The 14,606-nt window shown below is 39.2% G+C and overlaps 1 protein-coding gene across 2 annotated transcripts in view; it reads right to left on the bottom strand.

Moving 5' to 3' along the window:
• LOC108048359 (netrin-A) overlaps nucleotides 1-14,606 on the bottom strand; it is a 54,653-nt gene that overhangs the window by 21,547 nt on the left and 18,500 nt on the right. For both annotated transcript variants that reach the window (XM_044461249.1, XM_044461250.1), the window contains exon 2: nucleotides 261-449. In XM_044461249.1, the coding sequence (XP_044317184.1) occupies nucleotides 261-449 (189 nt within the window). The remainder of the gene's footprint in view (nucleotides 1-260; nucleotides 450-14,606) is intronic.

The raw sequence follows: 14,606 nt of genomic DNA on the forward strand, positions 1-14,606 counted from the left end.
GTTTTGATCAAAAAACCGAAAAACCAATGATTTCTTACGGATTTTGGCCAAAATAATTTTTATAAGGGGTAGCCTCATGATTTTTTTCCAAAAATAAAATTTTTTAGCTGCGAATGCCACTTGATTGAAAATTTTATAACGAATTCAACGAGGTATAGCATTCCAACTTGCGAGTATTATTTCCCAGGGATTTGATAAAAAAAAACCGAAAAATGCTGGTTAGTTTATCGGAAATTGTTTAATAATGATGTTGTACGTACCTTTGCACACCTTGCGGTGGGTGAGGGGCTTGGTGGGGTCGCGGTAGAATCCCTCCTTGCACTGGTGGCAGTTGCGGCCCGTGGTCGAGTGGCGGCAGTTCTGGCAGACTCCGCCGGAGACGCCTTGCGAAAGCCGGAAGATCTCCATGTTGAAGCGGCACTGGCGGGCGTGCTTGTTGCAGTTGCACTCTGAAAGACGAAAGGAGAGGAAAAGTTCGGATGAGAAAAGATACATCTGGCATTTGTTAAGTTCTAACTGTCCGCTTTTTAACAGCTTTATTATCGCCCTCGATTTGGCGATTGCCCAATGCGATAAATGGGAAAAATGGCACGCAAAATGGTTTGTCCAGGGAATGGCTCGAGATTGGCCAGAATGGAATGAGGTGGGAGGGGGAAATGGGTCTGCGATTGCCAGTGGATCTGGTGGATGGGAGCGCTATTTGTCTAGCGGGACATTGGCTTAGGTTGGATAATTTATGCGGCGATTTGTTTTGAATTACTTACTCAAGACCTTACCAATCGACAACGGGGCGTATGAGCAGTAAACGGGATGTTTAAGACAAAAAATAAATTTCTGTATTTTAATAACAGATATTATTGTCCTTAATTTTTAATAAAAACTGTATTAGTAACTAAGCATTTTTTTGGGTTTTGTAAATTTTAAAAATACGTTTGCGTATATATATTATATAATATTAATATTGTAAGCAAAAGATATTTAATAAAATTTCAAGATGATTTCTTGAGGAGTTAAAAATAAATCCAAGGAACTCCATAAAAGTGGAATTACCATCAGCAAATCTCTTTAATGTTTTAAAGGGAAGGTAACTGGCCGTCCTATTCGATCATTGAAGACCGGAGGTTCCTTTGCTTATTCCCTGTCGCCTGCTGCTTGTTATGCTTTTGGCAAACAGTTTTGCTATTGACATTCGATGGCGACTGCTGCGGTTCTTGCTGCCTGCCATTGGTACACTGAGAGAAATAGGGCCTTTTTCTCAAATAGTAAAAACTATTGGTGAGCAATGATTTTGTGTAGTGTTCATATCACTTGTTTGAGCAAAGCTTATTAAATTAACAAATTAATTTCAGCTAAACCCTTTGAATATTATTTTAAAGCTATATACAAAAATTTAGAAAAAATATTAATAATTATGTTATATTATTTTGCTCTTTATATCTAACTTTGTACATGGCCATAAAAACCACCTGCGAATTTGAGCTGTGTGCAGTTGCTGGTGCTGAGTTGGCATCTTCTTGCCCCGAGGTTTGGACGCCAAAGGAAGCGCAGTCGGAAATGGACAGCTGACCTGTCAGTGGCAAAGGCCACGAATCTTTCTGCTGTTGCAGCTTGCGGCTAGACAAAAACTTGAAGCACCGCACCATTGTCCATGGTCGAGGGCCCACTGTCTGCGATGCCGTGCAATCGACAGTTGTGTCAGCCCGGCTTCATTCCGAATCCGCAGCTCAGTTCGGTTCTGTTCTGGGCACACATGTTATAATTATCGTCCGCAGGCAGACACGACGAAATTCGACTCCACTTTCACTCCACTCTCACTGGTGCCACTGGGTCTCCCTGCCCTGTGCCCCATGCCCCATGCCTCATGCCACAATCTCCGTTCTCCACTCCCCAATCTTCATTCCGTCCTCATGCCAGCCGCAGACAAACTTATGTCAGCGCAAATATTTGAACGCAGTCAGGGACTTTCGCATTCATACACTCGGAATAAATAACGAATATGCAATAATACATTTAAATAAATAGAGTGATCCGAGAAAATATACTTATGTTTTGAATTATAAGTTAATAAAATTAAACAATATTGGTTGAAGTTTTATAAACCATAAATTATACAGTTATTGGCATCATTTGTATTATAAAAATAAAAACAAACATAAAAAACAAGAAACAATATTATGATGTTACAAGAGATAATTCAATAAACATTTTTCAATGTTAAATTCTTCTGGCGGTTAAAACAATACACCATAATTGGTTATTGAATTGTTCTCAGAACAAAGTTTTCAATTTATATGAAATTTATAATAAATAATAATTGCAATACTTAAATTTCAATATAATAAATTTCATAACCTAGTTTTTTGTATAAGAATTTTTATTTCGTAAGGTTTTTGATTGAAGTGAGTACAATATATTTAAAAAAAATGTGTAGCTTTAAGGGAGGCCCATACTGTATTAGAATTTAAATAAAATAAGTTACTTTTTGATAATTAAATGAATATTTTCTGCAGTGTACGCGGAGGAGCATTCGGAGACCGTTGTAGAATCGTCAACAAAAGCTAAGCAAATATTTAGAAAACGCAGAGCTCAAAGCACGGCGTGTGGCTAATTGACAAGCTACCAAGCTGCCAAGCTACCAAGCTGCCAAGCTACCAATCTACTAGGCTTCCATGGGCCAAACTCCCCATTTCCGCCCCGAAAAGGGTTCGGCTCGGTGTTAAAAATGCTAGATAATTAATTTTAATGACACACTTACGACCTGCGACTTGCGACTGCCGGCGAATGCCACTTGATTTATGGGCCGGGCAAGAGATTTTCGTTTTTTTTTTTTTTGGATCGACTGTTTTTTTTTTTTTTTTTTTGGGGGGCCATGTAAATTTGAGTTCGACGATTACAAAATGCCCATCCAGCTCAATCAAATGCGACTTAAAGCGATGCATAAAACCGCTCATTAGCCGGACCCCAAGCTGCGGTGTTATCCGAGAAAGGTGAGTCCAGTAATTAAGTTCAAATTTGATAAGTGGCCCTCAAACACTCTCACACTCCCCGAAACGGATGGATGGATATGGATGGCCGGGGAGACAATGAAATCGTCAGTATCCGTATCGGTATCGGTATCTGTATCTGCATCTTTGTCGCAGCCTCGAAATTAACAGCCTGGGAGAGTTTCCAATAAAAACATTTTTAGGCCGCTTAACTTTCGACTCGAATTAGTCACACGGCTAAGAAAAAACATTGCTTTTGACAGGGAAAGCTGGTAGGTCGATAAAGAAATGCACCTCTCGATGGCAAAACAAGGATATACAAATAAATTAAATACAATTTATTATTGGTAATGGTAATACAAAGTATATTGATACTTTATAGCTATTCAAAAGCCAATGGATTTATTAAAAATAATAGAATAGTTTATAAAACTTAAGCTAACATACTTAGACATAGTCTTTGATAATTAATCCCTCGGACTTCTGAAATCAAAATATATCGTTGCATACTTTTAGACACCTTTAAAAGTGATTTCAAAACCCCTTTTTTCGCGAACAGAAAATCAGAGTTAAAGAACGACTCTATTCCCGTACAATCCATGTTTTTGAAAAAGACCTGAGCTTTCCTAGTCGACGGAGTTTGGTTTAATTTTTTTGTTGGTCAATCCCAGCAATCGCACTTTGAATGGCAACTGTTTCCGGTACTCGGCCCATGTTGACACAGTGCAATGCTTGCGAGTTATGAATGGAAGCCCTTTGATATCTCCCCAGTCCACAGTTCACAATCCACAGTCGGATTCGACGGTTGGGCATCTCTAATTAACTGCCGCAGAGACGGAGTCGAATATTTTTTTGTTCGCTGCTTCGGGGACTTCTGGCCGGGGCTTGGGTTCTGGCCAAGAGCAGATTTGGTCCAGCTTAGGAGCTCCGAATTGGCCAAAGCTGCTGCATCGAAAGCCGTTGATAAATTGTCGGAAAGCGTTCGCTTTTGGCCAGTGACCAAACAAACCAAAACATTCCGAACCGAGCAGACCAACGCAAACGCAAACGCAAACCAACCAAAAGCCAATCCAACGTTACGCTTTTGACTTGCTCTAGAGTACCAAGTTTATGCGGTGCAAATTATGACATCAGCAATTTTTCGAACTAAAAACCGTTAATAATATTTGTAATTTTGATCTAACCTTTGTGTCAGTCATACTTTAATTTAAGTTTTAATTTAAAAAGAACGCTTTGCAGCGCTTTTCTTTAATTCGAAAATGATTTTAATTTAATTCAAGAAGCTCACAAAAGAAATTATTAATAATTGTCAGCATGTTTGATTTATTGTTCGAAAAACTTATTTTCCAAAATTTTGCATTACTTTGTTTAAAGGCAATATTTGGTTAATTTACCTAAAACAACATAATTTTATATTTTATATAAATTATAAATTATTCAGTATTCATGGTTATTTTACATGCAAGTTTAGCTTTTAAACGGAATTGGCATTATTTTCGTGATGTTGAAACTCGAACCTATAACTTTCAATCACGAAATGATTTTGCAGAAGGGATGTGGCATAAACGCAGTAACTGTTGATGGGGCTTATGCCCCCACTTTTGGGGCTTGGGGTTGTTTGGGCCGGGGCTTTTCCTTGTCCATGTCCTGGCTGAGAGTTTTCAATTTGCCTCTGCCGACCCCTCGTGAGCTGGTCGTTGTCGACATTTCATCGTTTTATGATTGATTGCGTTCGCCTCGCAGTGATTTTCGGTAACCGAAAATTGTGAATTGAATTCGTGGTGGGAGGGGTGATGGTGCAGGGGGAGGGGGAGGGGGAAAGTGGAGATGCCCCGGATGAGGGGCATTCAATTGCTGTTGTTGCTGCTTTTGGTGCGATTGCGGTTGCGGTTGCTGCTCTTGCGTTTTTGCACTGCAATTTGACAATTTCATCGCAAAATTGTTTTGGTGTCTGTGGCCGTGTTGTTCTGTGTGTGTGTGTGTGTGTGTGTGTGTGTGTCTCTGTGATTTATCAAAAGTGAACGATTAAACAAAAAAAGCGTCTTGTTTACGCGCATACTTTGGTAATTAATAATTTCGAATTTTTGCGATCCGAACAAAGTGAAATGATTGTTCGGTGGATTCAGAAGAAACTGGCAATTATGTCATCTCATCTTTCGCCTTAGCCGTCTGTCCGAGTATTCTGGTTAACCCAGTTCCCAGTAGTTCTTTGAACTACTCGTAGTACAGGGCGAGTATTTATAAACATTTTCATCGTAAACGCCCCAAAACAGTCGTAAACAGCCAGAGCCACTTTCATAAATTGTTCGCACTGACTTCCCTGGAAGCGTTTGCGATACCAAGAAAATCGTCCATCCTCATCCACATGGCCCAAAACATCCAAACAATGATGGACCCCGGGCCAAGTGCCACCCCCTCCCCTCTCCGTTCCCCTACTAACTGCATTATAATGGGCCTTATCGGCGCGAGTAATTAACTTGTAGAGCTTTTTCAGCACCTGCCCGCGAACATACATATTTCGTCTGTCGCCCACTCGAATGTAGAACTTCATTTCGCTAACGACCAGAAAGTCACTGCGGTCTTCAAAAGAATCTTTTCCTTTTGAAATTAAGATACTTCTAAGCGGTGAATAATTGTGTTTCCACTGAAGATCATTTAAAAATGGTGACCACCATTTGTCTTTTGAAAACTCAAGTGAAACGGTAGTAAAAGTAAAAATTTCAGCAAATCTCTACTCTTTTGTTTTTTGGTGCTTTGGTAGTCGCAAAATCATTGTCGTTTAACAAAAAATTATAAGGATTTCCAAAACAATAAAGAGTTAGTGCAGACGTGTTTTGTGAGATATGTAGCCTTAAATTCAAACAGAAAAAATTGTATTCTGTAGTATTGAATAGTTGAGATATCCCAATTTTGTTACAAGACACTTTTATTTTAATGTTGAAAGTAAGCCACATTTAATATAAAACTAACTATTGCCACTCTGTTCAGTTAGAATGACTCTATTATGATGACAAATTATCCATAAATAGTTTACAACTGTTTAACCAACCCACGTCCGTTTTCATTCAGATTCAGACAATAGAACAAGAGTAATGGATTAAAGTTGGCCATGTTCGGCGGCCCACGCCCGTTTCCATCTAATCCACTCCATTCCTTCTGCCCCCGCGGGTCTTTTCGGAAAACTTAAAAACATTTTTCTTTTGGCGCTTCCTTGGGGAAGGCAAAAAATTACAAAAAAAAAAATAAACTGAAAAACTGCAATTAAGGCGACTGCAGCTTTTGTTTTCGGTGTCGTTCTGCGTGCCGCAGCTGCAACATTTTCCTTGTCAACGACAGTGGCAGCAACAACAAGAACAACAACAACAACGATTACAAATTGTTTGCTGCCTGCGGCCAAATAAATAAATACAATAAAAAAGCGGCAAAAAATGCATGCTTATAAATACATTTTTAGTTCAGCACTCGAGTATAGGAACGCCGGAGAAACCAACTTGTTTTCAGTCGCATCCACAGTTTTGTTCTCTAATTAACGCCGGCGAATTAACATATAAATATATGTTAGGGCAGGGGTGGGGGGAAGAGGGGGGTTTCGAGCATCGACGGTATCCTGCCGCTAATAAAAAACAATGTTCATGGCTTCACTTCGGCCCACACAGGCGGTGGGAAAGGGGATGGAGGGGAGGAGGGGATTTGATAGGAATTTATGTTTGGTTTTTCGTCGAACGCTCAGTTCGGAAAATGTTTCTCTGTTTGTTTTTTTTATTTAAATCAAGGCCCCAAATTATTTCAATTCTCTGTGCCCTCTTCCTTTTAAATATTCGAATTCCAACTCCAATTCTGATTTCGGTTTTCAGTTTTCAATTTTCAGTTCTTGTGGTGCATTTTCAACGTTTCCCAAATTAGTGCGGAGGACGCCGAGGAAAAACAATAAACAAATTTTCAAAATGCTTGTGTGCTCAGCTTCGATTCGAGGGAGAAAAGGAGCTGGCAATAGGGTGGGTTAAATAAACGACTCGTTAAGACACATAAATAAAACGCACCAGTTTCCTAATTAAGTCGCCCAGCCAAAACACGCACACTCATTTGGTTGGAAAGTGGGCCCGAAATAAAAACAAAATAAGTTAAGTGAACGGAGGTTCTAAATAAAAGCCACCACGGCACTATCCACAATGTATTGTGATGTATAATATTGCCAATGCCTTTATAAACTTTTCACTTGATTCATTTTAAATGTAGTCTGTCTGTCAATAAATTGAACGCATATATCTGAACGTATAAGTACTATTTAACATACCAAAATATTATAAGAAAATACTCCTTAAAAATTAAGCAACCTTAGAAAGTAAAGATTAAACAAAATTTGTATGAAGCGTCTTAAATTACCAGCTTTTGCGCCTAAAACTATTTTAAGGTCTTAAATAATTTCACTTGCAGTTAATTATGCTTTGAGATGTTTAGGTTTATTGTGTAAAAACGCAAACTACAGTCAATGGTCACTCGAAATAACAAACAAATATTATTCAGCATTATTGATATTTACAAAAACATAAAAATGAAATCACATATTAGAGAAACAGAAATCCTTGGAGATATTTCTCCACTCTGCAATCCTCATTAATTAGTTTGGACAACTTGAGATCGTAGACAAAGCAAACTCAATTGAGTGCTACCGCTCGGTGTTGTTGTTGGTGTTGAAAACAACACCAAGTATAGGGTGTGTGTGTGTGGGTGTGCGTGTGTATCTGCCAGATAAACAAAACAGCAGCTAGATCAACAGCACTTGCAGGTGAGGAGGTGAAAGGTCTGCGCTGCCGTTGCCCGCCCGCTGATCGCCCGTACCGCTCGTAGTCGTACCGCTCATCCCGCTCATCCCGCCCGTACCGCTCAAGTGCGGCATTGTTGTTGCTGCTGGGTTTTGATCTTTGTTTTGATTGGAATTGGGATTTCGGATTCAGACTCGTGTGCGGATCGGGCGATTGGGATTTTTACACAGAGAGAAAGAATCTATTATGTTTTAATATATGATATTTACTTATAAAATAACGTTAACTAAGAGTTCTCTCAAAAAATATTAAGGATGATTTAACACCACTAGTTACTCTTAAACGTACATTAGCAAACTTTCACAATTTTCTTTTAAATGAACGTCAACTCTTCTTTTTGGATCAATATCCTATATTTCATCCTGAGTTAAAATGATTTTATTTTAGTTGGAACATTAAAAATTGATAGCATTTCATAATTTCACAAGTAGGATACAATTTGATAATGACCTTTATGGAATTAACAATCAAATATTATTTGAAACGATGACCTAAACAGTAAAACAAAATAGCCTTTTATGATATTTATGCAGCTATCATTTAGGAAGAAAACTAACCTTTTGTTTTGTGTTAAAAATACCTTTGGGTATATCGTTTCTGATATCGTTTCCAAAGTTTCCAATTTGTTTTAAACGTTAGCCAGTGGTTTTTTCCACGTGCAGTGTCTGTTCTGTGGATCAAAGTGGTGCTGGTTGGGTTTAGAGTTGGGAACTGGTGGTGCTCGTTTTCGTGGTGTTGAAATGTCAGCCAGCACTTGCCGCACATGGCCTCCAATTGCGGCAATATGTTTTGTTTAACATTTTTCTCGCCTTTTTTCGGGGGCCTTGCAGTTGCATTTGTTTCATTTGCATTTTGTTTGTTTATCTTTTGGAGCTGCACGTGTGTGTGGAGGGTCGGTGTGTGTGGGAAATCGTGGACTCTGTGCCCATGGGCCACGCCTTAATTACCATTGGCCGGGGGCTAATTCGTATAAATGATTTTTAAATGCGCAAAAACGGCCGGCTACTGATTCTCAATAGAGTTGTAGATTGCATTTAATTAAGCAGAAAACTCCGTCACTCCGTCACTTTATCACTCCCATTCGGGCCACCCTTTTCGTTGTGTGAATGTCAATTAAAAATCGTATCTCCCATTCTGACATTGCCGCCCGGCCAGTGTATCTCGTATCTCGTATCTCGTATCTCGAAGATGGTCTATCTCCGATGGCCGAACAAATTCCCGAGAAACCTTCCATGAAATGCGATGCGTCCGAAAGGTCAAAGATGCTGCTGCCACCGACGAAACATAAATCAACTTCCCCATCCATCCAAAGCGCATTGCGGAGGAGGGGGGCACGAGTTCGGGTCGAACTCTGGCGGAATTTTCAATGTCACATGCAATTATTTGCAGATTTCTCAGTCATTTTCTTTTATTCTCCGATTGCCCCCTTCTTGCCACTTGTTGCCATTTGAGAAGTGTTCAAGGGAGCTTTGCTTGCCTATCTGTTTGGGGTTCATTCGACTAGGGGATTTAATTAGTAATGAATATTGTGTTTTCAATTGTACTGACTTTTATAAATATATTTTTTTTAATTAATAATATTTTACTTCATATTTAAAGGTAATAAATTGCAAATCTTATAAGATCATGGAAAGAAATATATTGCTTATGTGTACGACAATTAAAAAAAGAGGCTCAATAAAAATGAAAAAGGTCGAAAATACACCTGGTAAATTTCATTTTATAAGTAATGTTCTCATACTCCTCACATTTTTAAACGGCAAAATCCAAGCAATCTCACAATTTCATGACTTCGCACTTCTGAATCCATAGATTTACTTATTGTTCAAGTGAAAAGGTCACCGATAATTTCCTGGGGCTCTCCGATTGCAAGTTATTCTGCAACTGTTGTAAGGGCATTCGGGTTTCCCCAGAAACCCGCAATTCACTTTTTAAGTAGTTTCTCCTTTTTATTGTAGTTTTTGGCAATTCGTCATGGTCAGGACCTGGGATATCGGAGAGTACGTGTAAAATCTCCAGCTGGGCGGCCCGGGCTCAGAAACTTAAATCCTTTTGTGTCCATGGGCTGCTGGGATGTTCGTTCTGTTTGCCATTTATGGCACTTAAGCAAATTAATAAGAGATGCCACCAGAGGCCCGAGTCGCACAATGCCACTGGATTTTGGATATGACAATGAGCCGGGAATGGGAAGCGGTATATGTACATGTACATGTGCGGCTGGCCATCATGAGATAAACTGCCAAAAGGGGCGTGTCGGCCGCCTCAGTTTCGTTTTCATGGCTCTTTTAATCTTTTTCCCCTAGGTTTTTGCTAAATTTCAGCACCAGGATCCATGGAGGGGAGTGCCGTTTACCATGTGTATTGTGCATTTATTGTCTGTGCCGAGTTTGAGGCTTCGATCTGGTCAATTGTTCAATGAGTTTTCCGAGCAGCAGCTGCTCTGCTCTGCTCTGCTCTTGCCATGTTGCACATTTTTGGTCCGTCTCCTAGGCCCTACTTCTGCACTCGAAATAAAAATTGGCAATACTCTTAATTTTTCAGAAAAAGTGACATAGCAAATGGATACCTGAAAGTTTAAATTTCTGTCAGTAAATATGGCAATGGAGTTTTAAAGGGGAATCCAATCGACACGTATTATAATAATTATTAGATAATGTGAACATCATTTAGAAATTCGCAATAAAACTTTATTATTTCTAAATCCAAGAAAAGATTTCTATTTTCAAGGAATTTGTTTCTCAAAACGATAAAACTTTTCTTGAATCAAGAAAGTGTTTCTCAAATGTAGAAACTGTTGCGATATACTAAACTCGCCCTAAATCCAAGAAAGAATTTCTATATTTTAGTAAAAATGGTACTTGTTTTTAGAAATTTGTCTATATAGTCTAAATGTCTATAGACATGATTTTGCTCTCTGAATTTGGTTTTTTGTGGAGTTTAAATTAAACAAAATGTAATGAGAGAAATATTTGGGATCGTTTTCTTGTCTTTACAAGCCTTTTATTTTATTTTGTGAGTGGTGCCACTAGTTGGTAGTATAAAATTGGGCTAAAAGTAAAGCTATAAATATTTTAGTTGATGTATAATGGAAAAAGTTGAGTGTTCAAGATTATAAGAAAATGTTAGAAATGTTGTTTCAACCAGTTCAAATACCCAAAGCCAACTTTTGTTTTGATTTACTGTCGGCTACTTCCTGTATATTTTTTCTGAGTGTGGTGGAAGGAAAATGCATGCAAAACTATGTATGAAGAGCCACGTCCCTCGTGCAGCCTTTGCATTTATTTACATTGGTTCCGTGCACATGGACATTGGGTTGGACAGACAGAGAGGCAGACGGTTGCGATGCATTCAAATTCGCATTCACATTCGCATTGACATTCATTCATTCACCGGGTATCGAGGGGAGGGGGGTTGGCAAGCCTTTTCTTCTGGGTTTTCGGAAATCGCCGACCAAAAGGGACCGACCTAACAGGTGTGCAAACGGTGGCCGAAATGGAAATGTTTTATTATTAACTCGGGGTAGGGGACACGACGACGGCAATGCCGACTGGGCAGCGATAAAGCTGCTGCTAATCAATTAGTGACAACATAAATCGATTTCCATTGAGAGCTATTAAGCCATAAAAGTGGAAAGCGACATCAGGAACAGGAAGTGCTGGCCTGGATGCACCTGGAAATGCGCCAGATGCTGAAGGATTTGTCGAGAAACCAAGAATAAGTTGACCACCAAAAACACAGAAACTTTGGTTGATCAAGGGAAAATAAAAATCCCCAAACTTACAATTACGATATTCTTAATTTGAAAATTTTAGGATCTAAATAAAAACAGACATTAAAAAAACCGCTTGCATTTATTAAATTACCTACCAGTAATAGATTTCATACAAATAAATTTATTATAGCAATCCTAAGATCATATTACCATCTAATTGTTAGGATACCTAAAACTGCAATAAAGTCGATCATAGAACTAACTAACACTGAGAAAACGATGTTTATTCTACATAAATTAATGAAGACCATCTTTAGTTATGGCTCACATTAATTTCCTGCAGCTGTCTCATCAACATAACATTTCTTTCACTAATACCTTCCCGATTCTAATGAACCTGTTGTCACAGCTCCCACATCGCATCTCGGAAGGGATATCTTTAGTCCCATCTCAAGTCCAGGCCATAATAAAAATAGTGTTGTCGGGCAGGCTAAATCAGACCCAACAACAGCATATAGGCCATTAAACTGAGGCAGTGATTGGCTTGACTGGGGAATATTCGTGTGTATTCCCTGGCGAATTGAGTCTTTTGGACTGCAATTTAGACTGAATCGGATGAGAAATGCCGGCTAATGGATTATTAGTTTCTCACACGATAGTTGATCCCGATCCTGTGCCGCTTCCCATTGAAATCTGGCTGAGATCACTATCTGGATGCCCCTACTTCCAGGCCAAGTCGGGCCAAGTCAAGTCGAGCTATGTACCCGTACTTTGACAAAACGGTTACCCGATAGCTACCATTTGGCAGTGCCATTCACCTGAGTACGGCATAAAGTATATTGTCAATGGACGGGCCAGAGCCTCAGATACAGATACAGATACAGATACCGAAACGGTTGGAGATGGAGATACAAATGCAGATACAGGGAGAGGACAAGTCGTGAAAGTAACATGAACGGGGCCAGCCAAAAGCAAATCACAATGGGCCAAAACAATGATAATAAGTAAAATGTGCAAGACTTTTCCCGCGACAGTTGCGATCTGCACTGAAAATAATGCAGAGCGATATCAGTATAAATATTTAACAATATTTTATTTCAGATTTTTTATTAAGGAACTTTTCTTTTCTGCCTTGTGTGAGTACGAAACCCGAATCTCGTGGATAACGATCTTATATTAAACCTTTTATGGGCAATTTCTCAATGTCTTGTTGAGGTTCTAGCTTGTAATTTGTCAGGGAAAGTTAACATGAAATTAAATTGTCAATCTTAACTAAAATACTCGACCACTAAATCATTACATGGTCTGTGATCACATGAGTCGGTAAAAAATGTAAAACTTAACTTGACATTGAGAAATCATCACGGATAAATGAATACCTTTTTTCCCTGTGTGGTCATGATTCCAGCCAACCAGACCAGCCGAATTTTTATTAATATTTGTACATATATTTATCTGCTTTTCTGTTTTCCAGAAACGCTCGAGGTCAAAGAGATAAACGGAAGCTGATCCGCGCTCCAATTGAACCTTAGGACAACGACTGCAGCCGAAGACAATGCAATTTGCATATTAAGACAATGGTATCTACTATACATCTCCAGAGCTCCAAATGTATCTTCTGCATTTACTGCCTATCTATTCCGATGATGGGGTTCGCTTCGTTTCGAGGAGCGAGGCAAAAGTTAATTGCTGGGGGAAGAAATTAACACTTGACTAAGGGCGACGAAGCCAACTTTAGCCACAACTTCAGTCCCCAATATCCGGGTAAATATCGGGTGGAAGTCGTAAAAAAAAGGAAGAGAACGAAACAGAAGCCAGTGCAAAGTTATAGGCCAACAAGTGCAGATAATATTTATGGGCAAGACAAAGCCGCAACACAAGATGGCCATGTAGGAGCATCTTCCTCCCTTTACAGCTCGTTTTGTGGTCACTCGCTCTGCCCCAACCTGCATCCTTCGCACTATCTTATGCCATTTTACTTTATGGGACATTTTGCTATTTCATAAAGCAAGCCTAGATGGCATGGGATGGAATGGAATGGAGTGGAGTGGAATGGGATGGCTTAGGATGTTGTCCTTGCTCCTACGACATCCTGGGTGTCCTGGGTGTGTGTTTATTAAATGCTATTCACAGAAGCAGGCAGCAGGCGGCCTAAAAAACAAACAAACAACGGCCACAAGCAAAATCTCGACTTTGATTGCCGTTCTTTTGTTAATACCCTACCTTTTGAAGTGAACTCATCGGAGAACATTCGATGTGATCGCTTTATTGCACTAGATGTTTGGCAGGGTAATGGTTTCTCTGAATTTGATAAAAAATATGTCGTTCAACTACAACTAATTCTGGTGAAAAGGAATGCAAGATATTGTTTTAAGTTCATCTAACATTTTTGCAATATAGTTTTGAGTTTCAAAATGTATAGTTTTAATAAACTCAAATGAAGTCTTACAAACAAATGAAAAAGATATTAGTTATTTATAGTTCAATAACATTATCCAACCAGTAACCCAAAGATAAAGGTAAATAAAACTGATATGAAAGTGAAGTAACGTTTTGAAGAGTATTCTGTTTTTCGACCTGGTAGTATTTCCCTTTTATCATTTTTTTACTGTCCCTTGCTATTTTTTGTTCTTGGCTATCTCCCTCAACTTTTTTGTGTCACATTTATCGCACTTTATAATTAAAAGATGAACACAGAGAAGAGACCACAGCTCAGCGCAGAAATATATGAAAAACGAGCAGCTTTTTTTCTTACCATGGCTGAAAAGGGGATTTTGGTGAGGGGGATAGGGATGGGGAGGGGGGCTTGAGCCGGTAATACCCCGTTCTGTAGCTATTCCCAAGTCCCTGGACGCTCTGCCTTATCAGTTGGCTAAATAATGATAACAATAAACAAAAGTCAAGGCATTGTTGTAAACGGTTTCTCAGCTGCCTGCCTCTTGTTCTGGGTTCTGGGTTCTGGATTCTGGGTTCATCTGCTGCCGGTCGGTTCGTCTTTTAATAAATTACATATTTATGTATCTTCACTTGACTTTTTCCACGGAGTCCCCCGCTAGTTGGCATAATTGTTGGCCCCACGCGATGCGA

Source organism: Drosophila rhopaloa, unplaced genomic scaffold (assembly GCF_018152115.1).
Source record: "Drosophila rhopaloa isolate 14029-0021.01 unplaced genomic scaffold, ASM1815211v1 contig_3, whole genome shotgun sequence".
NCBI classification, from domain to species: Eukaryota; Metazoa; Arthropoda; class Insecta; order Diptera; family Drosophilidae; genus Drosophila; species Drosophila rhopaloa.